General features: G+C 38.3%; 1 protein-coding gene across 7 annotated transcripts in view; it reads right to left on the reverse strand.

Moving 5' to 3' along the window:
* Window positions 1–16,873, reverse strand: part of DLC1 (DLC1 Rho GTPase activating protein) — a 391,806-nt gene that overhangs the window by 21,062 nt on the left and 353,871 nt on the right. For all 7 annotated transcript variants that reach the window (XM_081269380.1, XM_081269382.1, XM_081269381.1 and 4 more), the window contains 2 exons: window positions 6,952–7,023; window positions 1,798–1,879 (listed from right to left, as the gene is read on the reverse strand). In XM_081269380.1, coding sequence (XP_081125506.1) covers window positions 1,798–1,879; window positions 6,952–7,023 — 154 coding nt within the window. The remainder of the gene's footprint in view (window positions 1–1,797; window positions 1,880–6,951; window positions 7,024–16,873) is intronic.

Genomic DNA, 16,873 nt, shown 5'->3' on the forward strand with positions numbered 1-16,873 from the left:
ATACAGATTAAAGTCCAGTATCTTTAAGGCTTTTCTTTTTAGGAAAGATCCAGAAGCACAGATTTATTCTCTCCAACAAGAGGTGGCTTTCTGAGTGGTACTCAGAGCTAGTGTAAATCTTTCAAATAAAGGAAAGTTAAATTTCAAACTGATATTCCAACAACAACAGCAAAAATATTCAAGAATTTAATCATGACTCTTTGGGCTGAAATGTTGCAGTGATATTTTTATGACCCACAAATTCCTAAGCTGATGCTGCTGTTCCAAGGGCCCACATCAAGTGGCTTAAAATGTGTGAAATGGATGATATTTCCTAAGATGCATCTTAGGAGTGACCTCATTCATATGCATTATCACCAGTGATGAGTTGAAAATAAATGAATTCTGCCCCGGAGCTAAGCATGAAAGCATTTTAAAAATGTCTGGAGTAGTTTATATTCCAGACACACACTTCTCCCCTCCCAAAACAGCATTGGTGACATTTTTTCATTGCAGATGACATAGCTATGATATTACACACGCCATCGCAGGGCTTGGAATCAGCTCTTTCTTTGAGAAAATGTCTACATACTTCCCACTAGTTATTTAGTTGGACTTGAAAAGTTTGACAATGTTTCTGTGGTTAAGATGGCATCTCCCTCCTTAAACCGTAAGAACTAGTGTTTTCCATACACCATTTTAAACATCCTATTTATCTTTCTCCAAAACCACTGCTAATGTTGGCTGCTCCAAGAAACACTGCATTACATAAGAAAGGAGAAAAAAAAATATTTTCACAGAGCTATTGCCGACAAAGGGGAAAGAAATACTGGATATCATTGTACCTAAATCATATTTTTCCAAGTTAAAATAAATACTGAAATTAAAGGAGAATTTATTTGAATCTTACAAACAAATCATCATATGTAAATTTTGTCTATGTATAAAATTTCCCCCAGAATTCAGCAGTTAGGGTTTTTAGGTGTGGAGAAAAATTACAAAGGATGAATAACCTTAAGATGAATAAAAATGTCATACAGGGTTTGAAAGGATTATCAGCGTCCAGTAGTCACCTGACTCCGGTTTTATGACTTCCACTTTGCTAAGTAAAACCCACAAGCTGCTCCTCAGCCCAAAGAGTCATCAGCAAATGAAAGAGGATTTCTGACAGTTTTATTCACACTTCACATCAGTGCTCATTTACTGCTTGTCTCCTGTATGTTGAAGGCTGTGTTGAGTTGTTTTATAGCCTATTTAATCCTATCATTACTATAACCTGGGGCAGCCAGAGGTACAAGGAGCTTTCTGGAATTCAAAGGATGGTGCTATTCCATAGCCCCCACCCAGCACTTGTTCCTCTGAATATGTTATTTCCACTCTGTGTAAGCGCAGCCTTGACTTTGCTAGGGTACCTGCTTGGGGCTGTTCAGTCGATTATCGGACCTCTTTGAAAAACCCTATTCAAATTTCAAGACCATCAGAAACTGACTTGTTTCTTTAGATGTACGGCATCCAAACACAGAGTGATATTAATGTGAGGACCTCTGAAGGCAAGGTAATGCTATTTTAATGGCAATATCACCTAAGAGCATTTTACCTCATTTTATTTTATTTTTTTAAATGGAAGAAGTGGCATTTGATAAATAGGAATTACCTCATTTTAAATTAAAAGGTCTGTGATTTATAGCAAGGTAAGTCACTATACCATTTGCTAATCAAAGACCAGACGTGATCAGAACAAAAGAAAATCAAACCTGTGATAAGTGCCTTGTTCTTTAAAGAAAAGAAAATAGAAATGCTCAGAACATGCTCATTTACCTGCATAGGGCCTCAATGGCATCTCTGTCCAAAAAATCATGTTCTCTCTTGACCGAGGTAATATCAATGGGGAAAAGGAGATCTATAAGAAAAATAAATACAAACATGTTATCAAGCTCGTAGGTTCTGGATAAACTGGCTCAGTTCACCAAAGTGGGGAGAAATCTCTCAAAGCAATGTGTTTAGTATCTCCCATGTGCAGGAAGGTTCATTCTCTACCAACTTCTCTGAGGCTCTTGGAGAATAAAGCAGTTTAAAGCAATTCAGCATGAGCATCCTAAAAGAGCTCTAAAGTGGTCTGGAAACCCAAATGTTGCTTCATGTCAAAGTAAGGCAATAAATCTGTTATAATTTAAGCCAGAATGAATTGATAAGGAGTCTTTTTTTTTTTAATGTGGCTTACTTTTTTTGTTGTTTTTAAATGTATGTCTTTGCTCACATATAATCAGGATAAGAAAAAAAAATAGGCCAAGGAAAGATCCAGAGGATAATGGCCAATGGTAGTCAGAGGGACTAGTGCGTTTGTATGACATGGAGAGCTAAAGGGGATTCAAGACATGATATTTTAAAACAAATATTAACACTTCAATATGGATTCTCAGGAGTTTATACAACTCTCCCTAAAACAAAGGGCTAACTATAAAGTTACTGCAGGACAATAGAATCCCAGATCCCTTAATCTATGGAAGAGTTGAATTCTCTCAGAACAATGAAGAAGCTGTGTCAGACTCAAAAGCAGAAAAGGTGGAAAAAAGTCAACTCAATGAAAGAATTTCCTTTTCTGTATTGCCTAAAAAGATCCCTTATAGACAGAGTAGAATAGTGTTTTTCAAGAGTCTAGGAAGCTGGGGGAGTGGTAGAAAGAGGATGGGTAACAGGTGTAGGGGTGTAGTTGAATAGAAAGAATAACTTCTAATGTTCTACAGCATGCTAAAATAACCATGGGTTATTAACAATTCATAAACATAGGTTATAACAATTAATTGCATTTTCAAAAATGGATAATAGAGAGGATTTAAAATGTTCCCTACACAAAGAAACACTAAACATTTGGAGCAAGATGCCAATTACTCTGTTCTGACCACTACACATTACATACATGCAACTGAAATGCTATACTGTGCTCCACATATGTGTGTACACACACACACACACACTGTAGTAATCAATTAAAAATAAAAAATATATATTTAAAAAATGTGTCCCAGGTTTTGAAATAAAAATCCCTGCAATTAAATAGGTAAATGTATCCAGGACAAGCAGAGGAGAAAGACCCCCAGCCTGGTTGTGGAAACTTAGAACAGCCCTTAAATTGCTACTAGATAAAGGCAAGCTATCGCCCTCTTTGGAGTTCAGCTATCAAAGTAAAGAATGGGCCTTCACAGAAGAACACGTACACAGCAACGAGTGTTGTGTAAAGCAACGGGAGTCAGGAATAGGTGGAAAAAAAGTCACCATAGAAGGATCACCATCATCTAAAAACCTTCTTTGGCCTTCAGAATGGCTAACGCTGCAATACTGGAAAAGACCTGGCCATCAGTAGTTTAGGAGCTGCAGGTGACTTGTGAAGTTCTAATTCTTGAGTTGGCTTCTAATTTATGATCTTAAAGAATGGTCTGGAACTCCTTATTCATAATAATCCATTTTCTAGGGATACTTGTTTAAAAACAATCACAATGAGTGTTAATTTATAGTCTATTCTTTTTCCTGAAAGCAAGCGTGGGATTACTGATATTGTTTCTGAATGATAATACAGGCAGAACAGTGAAGTAGTTACAGCCCAAACTGATGAAGAGATGGACAGTCTAAGTCCCTCCTAGACAAATGACTTTAGTGGCTCTGCTACAGCAGAAACATAACGGGAGGCTTACAGTGAATATTGGCTCTTAGTGAATAAAAGCAAGACAACAATGCACCCTTGTTGTTAGTGTATTAAACAATAGAACTGCTATTATAGAATGAATTTTTAATACTTATATGTAGTATAATGTCAAATCTATAAATGTAACTTAAAAAGCTCCCATGCCCGTTAAGTATAAGGGAAAAAGCAACCGTATTATTTAGCAATTTCTAATTTAGTGTACCCAGAGCTGTATTTTAGATCACTTTTCTGATCCAAATTAACTATAATTCTGTTTTTTTTTAAATCCAGTAGTGATTAATTAAATGTGAGCAGTAAAACAATTAAATCAACAATTTTCTCTTATTTACTCTCTTTTGAAAGATCTAGTTTCTAGAAGATAATAGTTCACTAGTGCATAGAAGTGTTCTGAATTCAACTTCCAGCTTGGTTGGGTTTAAAGGCAGGAAGTGTAAATTGCCAAGTACAAAAATAAAGCTAAACAGGAAGACGAGGAATGTGGGGGTTGGTATGTGGTGTGTATGTGCTCACCCTGAACACAGTGGCAGGATGGACGGGGGAAATGATAGCCCAGAACAATGCACAGTGCACCTCAAAAGAGGGCTTACACTTCAAACGACTTGGGAGCATGAAAGGGCCCCCAAATGTCACTTATGAAAATGCCATCTGCATTTTAGGATGGTGAAAGAAGTAAGACAGAGACTTGAACTCGTTCTTAGCAAACAGACACAATCACAAGAAGGTGCCACCTGGCAGCAGATCAACACCCAAATCGACATAATTGAAGGAAATTTAATTTCTGAACAGGTGAGAAGGACAGACGCTGTGAATGCAATTATCATTCTCATCTCCAGAGCTGTGAATTGAAAATCCAACTGATTGCTGTTCCTCACCCACCTCAAAGTCCTTTAAAGAATAAACAAATAAATTTAAAATTAAAAAAAAATTAGAATAAATAAATAAATTAATTTTAAAAAGTTCTTTAATAGCTCAAGAATTTTTCTAAAGGAAAGATAACTTGACTCCTATGACCATAAGACATATGGCACTGAACCAACAACTTTTGAAAATGAGAAGAAATAAAACAAAACCAGAGTTTTTCTCTGAAATGGAGAAACAATAAGAGATTTCAGAGCTGAGGATGTGGCTCAGTAGTAGAGTGCTTGCCTAGTATATGTGAGGCCCTGGGTTCAATTCCCAGTACCATGGGGAAAAAAAAATAAGATGAAAAATATTTGTTAATGTGAGCTACCAGGAGGAAGATCATGTGTTGCAAATTAGAAATGACTTTACCATTCGTGCAACTTTGAAAATTATCCATAAAATGGAATTTGCTCATTCACAGCTGTAACTTATTTTAAAGCAAACTCATATGGAGTGTAATAAAACTCCTATTTAAATGAATGACTTATTCCTTTTGACATGCACAGAGTACACATAATCTATTTTGGTACCCAGAGGCTCAGAGAATGAGCCAGATTTGAGGCCCCATAGCCTCAGCATATAGTCACCTACAGGGCACTAATGAGAAGATGATATGAAAAACATTTAGTCCAGATATCGATTTTTTTTTACAAGGTTCATTTTTCTTAATTAAGAAATTGACTGTTACAAAAAGATTAAAATCAAAAGACAACCTAAAGAAGAGTGGAATGCTTAATTACAAATGGAGGAAAAGACAGTGGCAACTCATGACCCACAAGGATAAGAATGTAGAATTGAGAGCCCTTAGAAATCATTTAAAAAATCACATAGCCGAGTGTGGTGGTGCACAACTGTAATCCCAGCGGTTTGGGAGGCTGAGGCAGGAGAATCACGAGTTCAAAGCCAGCCTCAGCAATTTAGCCAGGTGCTAAGCAACTCAGTGAGACCCTGTCTCTAAATAAAATACAAAATAGGGCTGGGGCTGTTTCTTAGTGGTCAAGTGCCCCTGAGTTCAATCCCCAGTACCCCCCCCAAAAAAAATCACAATCAACTTAGGAGGATGATAGGCCTGAGACATTTCAAAGAAAATCAAACACATGGCCATAAAATGAATAATTGTTTATTTTTGTTAATGCTAAGGGAAATGGAAGTGGAAATCTATTCAATATCATTTTATATCCATTTGTTTGGCAAAAATTAAAGTCTGACAATATCAAGTATTGAGTGTACGTGGACAGGCAGGATCTTTATATGTGATTGGTAGGAGTGAAAATTGGTATGCGCACTGAAGAAAAATTTGCATTATGCAAGTTTTTTAAATTACCAAACAACTCTCTTCCTAGGAATACCCACAAGATAAATATACACGCACTTCCAGAGAAAGGTACAAGAATGTTCAAAACAGCACACTTTGTAAAAGCAAAACAACTGAAATGCCCACCCATCAGAGTGTGGACAGGAATAAACTGCAGTGGTCTATTCACAAGATAGGGTAGCATGCCTGAACTGTGGGGACACACAATTTAGAAAAATCTTTTTTTTAAAAAACAAACAAACATTTATTTGCTTTTAAAGTCTTTAAATCACTTTTTTTCTTGAGAGAAAGAGAGAGAGAATTTTAATATTTATTTTTTAGTTTTTTCGGCGGACACAACATCTTTGTTTGTATGTGGTGCTGAGGATCGAACCCCGGCCGCACGCATGACAGGCAAGCGCGCTACCGCTTGAGCCACATCCCCAGCCCTAGAAAAATCTTAATAAAATATTTTAAATGAAAACATGAAATTCCACAAGATTATATACAGCATAACTATCCCTTTTATAAAGGTAAAAATAACTATAAAAATATACTTCTGAGGAAAGAGGAGTAAAATAACAAAAGGAACGAAAGAAAATGGTGAACAGAGGTTTCAGATCAGGGACAGAAAAGGGGGCAGGTGAATGTGTTATTATCATGGTCTTCGCCTTTGTGTTGAGTGGTGGGGGTCTTAGGTATTTACTACATTATTTTATTTTATTATTATTATTATTTTGGTACTGGGATTGAACTCAGGGGCAGTCTACTACTGAGCCAGGTACCCAGCCCTATTTTGTATTTTATTTAGAGACAGGGTCTCACTGAGTTGTTTATCTCCTCGCTGTTGCTGAGGCTGGCTTTGAACTCGAGATCCTCCTGCCTCAGCCTCCCAAGCTGCTGGAATTACAGGTGTGAACCTCCATGCCTGGCTCTACATTATTATTATTTTTTTAAATGAAATGAAACATATACTAAGTAACAAATGCCTGAAAATAAGTCATAGATCAAGAACAATCATAAACCAAAGATTATAATCATGTCAATTTAAAGAAAAACAGCCTTCCTGGCTTACCTTCATAAAGCTGTGCATACTGGGGGAAACCAGTTGCCCGCAGCCAATCACAGGCTTCCTTGGCTTCGATTTCTAAAACAAAAGAAAGACAAAGCTGTCAGCCTCATCCACCTTTTGACTTAAACTGATTTTATTATACAAGCAAAACCTGACTTTAATAGAAAATATAGATGGGCTAGCAAACAAAAAGCCCACTCTATTCAAATAGTTTACATCTTTATGCATCTTTTCAGAGTTTTCCAGACGTATGTAATCACTCTATCTTCCCTTTAAAGAAAACACAAAAAATGGGGTCCTAAAAGTAGGTTACTCTGCTCTGCTTCTGAAGTGCTCCAGTTACAGATGATTATAAAAACAGGGCAGAATGACAGAATTGAAGAGGACCCTATAACAATTTCAAGCCTGCCTGGCTTAACCCGCTTTACTTTTTTTACTTCCACCAAAATCCACTTAGTACATGGGACATCCTAGAGTACAACTGATCTGGGCAAGGTTGCAGACTTGTGACACCCAGGGGCTGGGTGTTTTCACAGCCCCAGGTAGCCTGGTGATGAGTCTTTAGGCCCACAGGTTTTAACCCAGTAGAATAGAGAGGCCCAGGCTGCCCCGTGACATGAAGGGCATGAAGTCCATAAATCCCAGTCTTGGCAGGCTGAAAGGCCTAATAAAGCGTCTCCCTCCCTGTGGTTTACCATCTTGTAGATAGTATTGATAAACAGGAAGGCCCAGAGCAACCAACACACTGTGTTACAGCTCACTCAAACACCTATTTACAATCCCATTAAAACAGACTCACAGAGGAGGTCCTGGACACATTAATTAGTTTCTTGGTTTGTACAAAGAATTTTCCTTTCAACTCCCCTTCCCGCCTTCCACAGGCCATTAGAGTACTTAGTTATGTGAAGCTATTCACTCTTTTATAGAGGTCGCAACATGGCTTAATTTACCCCAGATTCAAATCTTCATTAAGCATCTCTCCTCTGAGCCAGATGGGAGAGAGATGGCCAATATAGTAGGAGAGGTATACACATCTTACTTTTGTCTAGTGACTTTACTGTTTCAAAGCATCTTTCACCTATTATTTCATGAGTTCTTTGGGCCTTTCAAGAAAGGTAATTAAGAACACTCAAATTCATTAAAGCAAGCAGGAATGTCCTTATTGGGCACACCAAAGGGAAAAACAAGCCCCTGATTTTCCAAGCTAGTGAATACCCCAGCTAAAAACAATTACGGCCCAGAGTGGAAAGGCATGGCAAAGTTTACCTGCATGAGTCTTTTCAGTGTAGAGAGGAAAGTACCACCATTAAACACAAAATTTAGGGCCAAATTGGGAGCGGCGGATGGAGTGACGTTAATGTGTAAAGACTTTAATGTTCGCACTGAATAAAAGAATCTATAGAGTAGGTTCCATGTGAATTATCCGAACCTATTTTTTTTTAAGTTTAGAAGGATACAACACTTTATTTTTTAATTTTTATTGGTGCTGAGAATTGATCTCAATGCCTCACATGTGCTAGGCAAGTACTCTACCACTGAGCTACAACCACAGCCTTAACTTTATTTTTCACGTATTTACATCCATACCTTGTCTCCACAGGAGGTTTTAAATAAAATTATAAATAATTTCTAGAAAACAATATTGCTGGGGAAACATATAAAAACTCAATATTTATTTATTTATTTATTTTTGGTGCCAGGAATTGAACTCAGGGGCACTCGAACACTGAGCCCATCCCCAGCCCTATTTTGTATTTTATTTAGAGAAAGGGTCTCACTGAGTTCCTAAGTGCCTCACCACTGCTGAGGCTGGCTTTGAACTCGCATCCTCCTGTTTCAGCCACCTGAGCTGCTGGGATTATAGGCATGCACCACCGTGCCCAGCTCAATATTTTATTTTAAATAATGAGAAAATAACTTTTTCCCATCTCCATATCCTCCCCCTTCCCCCAAAGACAGATATGGAAAGAAAAAAAGGCTGCTTGTTATTTTAAAAAATATATATTTAAAATAATTCGCCTCTTCTAGCTCCTTAGAGATTATTTTCTTTCTTTTTTTTATGGCGGGAGAGGAGGGTACCAGGGATTGAACTCAGGGGCACTTGACTACTGAGTCACATCTCCAGCCCTATTTTGTATTTGTCTCACTGAGTTGCTTAGGGCCTTTCTGTTACTGAGGCTGGCTTTGAACTCATGATCCTCCTGCTTTAGCCTCTCGAGTTGCTGGGACTACAGGCGTGCACCACCATGCCCAGTTGAACAACATATTGTTAAAAAGTAAATGTGCTCACTCTTTTAATATTTTACTTAAGTGATGAATACCGTAAGCACAAATTCTCACTGTCCACATTTTTTTGACTATATTCAGACATAACATCGGGTCAGCAGATAGAAGAGCCTTAATTACAGACTGCAATTCACCAGCAGATTTCATCCCCATTTAGAGCATTTTCCTGACTTTTTAAATTAAAATGGTCTCATACTGAGAGGCATGAATGATATTAGATGTTTTTCTAAAAAGATTTCCATCTATTTTTTGAATACTTTACAAATTGCATAGTATTTTCATATATAGTATTTATTTAAGGTCTCATGTGGTGTAGTAACACACAAGCCTACCATCTTGTCTTGTCTCTCTTATTTTCTACCACTAAGAAAATAAAATTCACTCACATAACCAAAACTTGATCTAGTTTAAATAGTCACTCTAAGAATCACTTGGTGAAAAAGAAATGATGTGAAAAGAGGTTTGCTTTCTTTCTTTCTTTTTTTTTTTTAAAGCAGATAATTTCATTAAAAACATACACTTCAAAAGCAGTACTTTTAAGAACCACAGAGCTCTGGTAATTTTACCCTTCCTTTTCCTCATCCTAAAGTAAATGAGAATGTTCTTCTTTTAGAATCAAAGGGGTCAGATGTGGTAGTGGTAATCACAGCAACTGGGAAGACTGAGGCAGGTGGATCGCAAATTCAAAGCCAGGCTCAACAACTAACCGAGACTCTAAGCAATTTACAGAAAATTAAAATTAAAAATAAAAGGGACTGGCATGTGGATCAGTGTTTAAAATGTTCCTAGGTTCACTCTCCAGTACCAAAAAAAAGAGAGAAAGAAACAAAGGGAAACAGCCAAGCATAACTATTTTACATTAAAAACATCCACTCCTTGAAAACTTAGGCTGCATAAAAATGAGAATTTAACTCACTGCTTTGGTAGAAATCAGAATTAGAAAACTCTAAAACATTCTCACAGATTTTTTTAGAGAATGGAATATATAGAGACTTTAGTCCTAGTCTTTCTAATTAACAGAGGTCAAGGGAAAGTATTAACAATCAAGCACAAATAGTGATTTTAAAAACATCCACGTGTTACTTTTAATATGAAGTGAACCCACGACTACAGGCAGGTCAGGCAGGGAACGCCTTTCGAAGTTCACTCTCTGGTTCAGGTCATGACTTTGACTCTAGTCTCCCTAACTAAAAACCTTAACTAAAAACTCTAGTCTTTCCTCTATTCAAAGAATCTACCCACCAACCCTGGCTCATCAAAATTCCTGAGCTAAAGTTTTGACCTCATCTCTCCTTCACGAATATCTTAGAAAATCACGTCTAAACACTTCTTTGTGGTTTTCAAGGCCTTCTGTGTGACATTCAACCTAATTTTCCAGTTCCTGTTTTCCTGCCTCCTAGCCAAAGTAAACTGAGCATACACATCCCCTGACTTCCTTGGCCCAAACGCCCCATTGCCTGCATAAGGTGAAATTTCATTCATCCCAAGGACAAATTCTTCAACCAATGTGTAGTCTTCCCAGATATCTGGACAACTCCATCAATTTTTAAATTTAACTTTTATTGAGCACCTAATATATGCAAGGCCCAATCGGAGCGCTGAATATATATTAGGTCATTTATTCTGAATACTGATCCTAAAATGTGGAGTACTGATATCATTTCCAACATAAAAAGAGGCTAAGGAATCAAGCAAACAAGCAACCATCTCTCCTTAAAAAAAAAAAAAAAAAAAAAAAAGAGCAAAGAGCTTTCTCCATTTTTTTTCTCAAATGAAGGAGAGGAAATGAAAACTCAAAGAAATTCAAGTTCCTTCCAGAAAGACAAGTTCTTCCCTTAAAAAGAAAAATGTAGCAATAAGCAAAGTTTAAAATATTAAAGAAAAGCACAGACATAAGACGTCAGTCACCTTACCATCTCCCCCAGGCTTCTGGAGACTTCTGGAAGGCTCTGGGATATGACTTTTCCTTGAGTAAATGTGGTGCTGATGTGCAAACTATGAGGATGATTTTTAAAAATCACTGCCCACTGGGGATAGATGTCATTAGACACTAAAAATCCAATGGAAGTACAATGAAACTTTTATACCTGGCTTTTCCCTAAGTGAGCAACACACATGTGTTAAGGCGGACACAGGAAATTTTTATTGGAAACAGCTTTAGTTGTTGGTCCCTTCACAAAATAGTTCTGCATGCTCTATGAGTGAGGTCCAGAAGACCCTTTAATGTATGGCTGGGAACTGCTGGGCCGTATTTGCATATTTCCTGTCATGATGGGATGTCCCTATCTTTCCACTATCCCTCAACACTGAGTTAGCAGAAGATGTCTAACAGACCCTCATCACTCTGCTAAGGACTGAGGATCTCAGTGGACTGAGAGATGGGGTCTAAGTAGGATGGAATTACTTCTGGCTTCTGTGCTCTATCTTCACAGTGGGCACTCAGGTTTTCTCCCCTTCTTCCCCAGTATGTTACCAAAACAGGGCTCTTATAAATGCTATACTGAATTTTTCTTTCTTTCTTTCTTTCGGCAGTACTGTGGATTGAGGCCACAGGTGCTTTACCACTAAACTACATCCCCAGTCCTTTTTTTTATTCTGATAAAAACCACAGGGTCTCAGTTGCTGAGACTGGCTTTGAACTTGTAATCCTTCTGTTTCAGTCTCTGGAGTAGCTGGGACAACAGGCGTGTGTTGCCATGAGGGCTCTGAATTTGTTTCTTTAAATGCAATTCTAAGGAATTAGAGGAATGTTAGGAAAATTCAAGCACTTCCCCAATTCCTTGGATTTTTCTGAAAATATGACAGACATGTAGGTAAAAGTTCATGGAAAAGCTGCTGCTTCTACTGCTACCTTAGCTGTGTGTGGGCAGGTGCTTTCTGATGCAAAGACTCATTCTCCTCTCCTGGGTGACACAGATTCCTTTAAATGAGATGGGAGATTCTGCTTATCGTTTTTCCTATGGCTAATTTTGCAAGGCTGACGTGCAGCTGGACACGATGGCTTTAATAACAGTGCACATTCACCTGGTGCATTTCCCAGGTTGGGTCACCTGGAGAAGCAAACCAGGGCCTTGAAGGCTTGTAGTAATTGAATGGTCCTCAGAAATCTCAACCCTAGATGGAGGAGGCACTGCCTTGGAGTCTTTCTAGAAAACACCATGACCACCCACTCGCAGGTGTTCTGATTTATTCCTTGGAGGGAGGACTGGATATGATATTTTATGGGAGTTCCCTGAATAAGTTTGAATATAGCCAGGACTGAGAATCCATAGTCCTTTGTCCTGAACTCTTTTTCCTCTGGCTTATTCTAACAGTCCACTAAAAGAACTTTCTGGTAAGCCTTATCACCTCTCCACTCCCAACAAATCTGAACCACTGGGTTGATTTTATGGAACTTTATATTCACTGTGTTGAGCCTCTGCTTATCATTCTTCAGTGACTGTCCACTGCCTTTCAGATAGAATCCAAACTCCTCTGCAACATCCAACTGCTTTCATACCCTGGTCTCTGCTGTCCCTTTAGTTCTTGAAAGACAGACCTCCAAATGCAAACTCAAGGTTCCCAGTGTACCCAGTGCTCTGACCCCAAGGACTGTGTTCTCTTCCCTGCCTCCAACAAATTCCCAGATTTCTCACTCATTATTCATTTGTACATCCCCAAAGACTCCTTTTTGCACATTGGAATCACACATATATTTGTTTGAAGGAGGAAAAGGGAAAACACATTAATATTTTCCTTTCTTCAAAGGGAAATTAAGAACTGTGACTTGAATCCCTTTCTCTTTGCAATTATAAAAATAAACATCCAACAGACACACACACACAACTGCCAAAGACTGTCAATCAGGAGTTATCTATGCAAAATGAATTCCTAGCAGGGCTAAGTCAGATAACAGAATGCGCACTTTGTATTTATTAAGCTCTAAAGTTATCTAATCACAGCAAAGATTTTGACAGCAACTAGGAGCATTCCTACCCTCAGGTGCTTAAAAAAATTCCAAACATCTTCTGACGCATATTTTGAAGGTTTGAAAAAAAAAAAAAGTTTAGGAAGCTTCTGGGAGACTGGTCAACCACTCATTCAGACTTTTGGGTCATGTAGCCTAACAGTGGCTGACCCAAATCCACTGTGAGGTGTGTTCTAGCATGGTCATGCTTTTAGGTGAAGGCAATCAGCCTTCACTTGTCCCTTCATTTAATATTTATTTATTGTCAGGACAATCACAGACCTGAGTTCCTGCCCTGAAGCAGGAAGCCCCTTGGAAAGGTAATTCACAGTTGAGTACAGGGTGTCAGATGGCCCTCTATCATCAATTGTTTCCTAAGGGCTACCCTAAGGTCCGCGTGTTAGCTAAGTCCCAAGTGACCCTGTAGAGGCAGCGCCAATGAGTTCACATCTAACTGGTGAAAGCCACAGTCCTAATGCCACATGCCCTGCTCCTGACTACACCCCATCTGCCACCCACTGCCTCTGACTCCCTGATCCAGCCACACTGGCCTCTTCCCCGGGGCCATCCCCCTTTCTTCCTTTATTTGTTCTTTTCTACACCACTATTTATCAGGTTTACTTTCTGTTTTTCCTCTTTGTGACCTCCACAAAGGCAAGTATCTTTGCCTATTTTATTCTCTGATACATCCCAAGCACCTATAGTTATTTGTGGCAGAGCAACTGCTCAATAAATAAAGACTATACTAATCAATAGACTATGGATTTGATTTTCATTCCAGTTAAGTAGTCTTAATTTTTTAAAATCAGGATCCATAATAAGAAATAAATTTGACATTACAGCCTAGCATACACATCTGTGTATGTACATAAATATATACGTATACTTTCTTGTATACAAATGTGTCTATGTAAAACTGCAAGAAGTTTCAAATAACACCATGGATGAGCTTACTCTTACATTTTTCTATTCCAATTTTTGAAATGCTTTACCCAAGCTACCAGTTTGAAATGCACTATTCCCATGCATTGCTTTTTCTTAAAAAAAGCAAACCCAAACAAACAAAATCTAAGAACTTCTGGATAATACAAAGGAGAATGTGATGTGACATAGGAAAGAGGTGTATGAACTCAGAGGTGGGAGAGCTGCTCTTTCCTCATGGTGGGGTATTGGCGTGGCCTTCTTGGACAATTTGTGCTCAGCCTTTGATTAAGGAAGGGGTGAAGATCCGTATGTAAGACTGGGTTGTAGGAGAAGAGATTCCAGATAAAGGAGAGTGAGACCTGAAGAAGCACAGGCATCTGTGAAGGAATGGTAGGCAGGCGGATCTACTGTAACATACAGCAAAAGGAGAATGCAGTTACCCCCATACTGTGGACATTAGCACCTCCTGACCTGGTTATGTAATGAATTATCACCATTATTTCCTCCAATGTAAAACAGCTTTGCATCTGGGTGTCCCAAATGCTTGATAATCCATCACAGAAAGGGCACAAAACTGTAACAAGCTCAGAAAAACAAATCCCAGAAAGAATTCACTGCCCAGAGACGCAGCCTGAAGAAAACAATCTCTGTGGACAGGTCCCCTCATCTGCATGACCTGGGCTTGTCAGAGGCTTTGTAAATTCCTTCAACTTCTGATTCTGCTAGTCCCCTTATGGAAGGGACATATAAGGGGATTGTCTCACAAAGACAATCCTTAGAACGAGATCCATCCTTACTGTTACTTTTCTCGACTTCTCATCAATTAGAAGGAGATGGTCTTCCTCCTTCAAAAAATGAGTTTGCCAGAAACTGTACTGAGTGGTCCCCATTTTACTAAATGTGTTGAAGTTTTTTTTTTTTTGTTTTTGTTTTTGTTTTAATTTTTTTTAGTTGTCAGTGGACCTTTATTTCACTGAGGATCAAAACCAGTGCCTCACATACTCAAGGCAAGCGCTCTACCACTGAGCTACAACCCCAGCCCTGTATTGAAGTTTTTACTGTTCAAATTCTCAATATGCTTTCTAATGGATCAATTTCTTGATTTATCCCATGAAAGCTATGTTCATGGTATAGAGAACACCAGACCAAAAATGTTTGCTCATGTGTGTCTACAGCCCTCAAACTAAATTTACTCTTTATTGGAAAACACTCCAGAGCATAGAAACCGCTCAGCATTTGTTTTGCTTTGCTTATTGATCACGTAGGCTTCTATGGCAGCACCCAGCTAGAGCTCTACATCTTTTTTCTTTGTAAATGAAGAAGCTGGTGCAGAGTCTGGATTCTTTGCTGAGGGTTCCAGCACCACCCAACCCTCAGCTCTGGCTACAGCACTTCTTGCCTATTCACTAATGCCCTTACGTTTAAACCACTGACTATTTTTCAGTACCAATGAGAAATGCAAGTTTGGGAGTTTTTGTTTGTAACTACCTGCCCCCCTGAGTTGTGGAGACAGATGTGCTGCTTTCTAGAATATTCCTAGAAATAAAAGGGTGGGGGGGGGGAGAAAAGAGCCCCCCTTTCCCCCCTGTGATGTTATGACAACATAATAAATGGTTTTACTTTGAAAGAAGGAAACCTCTGGAGACAGACCCTGCAGGTCTATAACTGGGATTAAATACATGAAGTGACACCTTAGCAATGCAGAAATTCAATCAATTGAAATTCTCTTTGAGGATTATTTAGTAGAAGCATTTGCAAAGTATTGTTTTAACACAAAAACCAGGAAAAGGCAAGTAGCTTACATCAAAATATGCATCCTGCTCTCACACAGGCAACAGCTCTGTATTAAGTTGAGCCTGTGAGTGACATGGCTGTCAGCCACTCCTTGCTGATACACTTATTTCCAGGAACAGAAATATCTCCCAACCAATCAAAACAGGCGCCTACTACTCAAACTGAAATGAAAATAAACTATTAAGGAAATACGTACTGCCTTATCACATCTTTTTATTTCATTTCAGCACATTGGGATAAAAATAAACCTTTGGAACACTTACAAACACACACACACTCCTATCTCAATACACACACATGTCTAGTATTTTATATCAAATACTTATGCATTTCAAACTGTACTAAGCAAAATAGTTTGGAATAGCTTCCATAATTTAAGCCTTTCAAGGTGATAAGTGCTACTAAGATAATTTTAAGAAAGAAAATTATCTAAGTAACATACTTTTTTAATATTTATTTTTTACTTATAGGCGGACACAATATTTTTATTTTATATTTATGTGGTGCTGAGGATCGAACCCAGTGCCTCACACATGGTAGGCAAGCGCTCTACCTCTGAGCTACAATCCCAGCTCTAAGAGACATACTTTTAAGGGCCTTTAATTTTCTCTCTCTCTCTTTTGTAAATTAAGCAGTAGTCATAAGATTATATAATCCATTTACTTTTAAAACTTTTTATGCAAGGCAAAATTCTGGCTACGAGCCTAGAATAACCTGAATCCATCATGAAAGGCTGGTGCACACACCGGTCCTCCAAAGCTCAGTTTTACTTAGGCTAGCTCTCCCAAAACATGGCTTTTGTTCCAAGTTCTACTATGTTATACCACAGGAAAAATAAAATACTGTGAAAATCAAAGTGCTACAAAAACCTTGAATAGAAGAAAAGGAGATAGGAAGGAATTCCTTAAAAAAAAAAAGACCACCACAAAACAAAAACAAATCCTGTTGCTTTTATTTTAGTTCCTAGTGACAGAA

The sequence above is a fragment of the Spermophilus citellus genome, assembly GCF_964194105.1.
Source record: "Spermophilus citellus genome assembly, chromosome: 16".
Taxonomy (NCBI): Eukaryota; Metazoa; Chordata; class Mammalia; order Rodentia; family Sciuridae; genus Spermophilus; species Spermophilus citellus.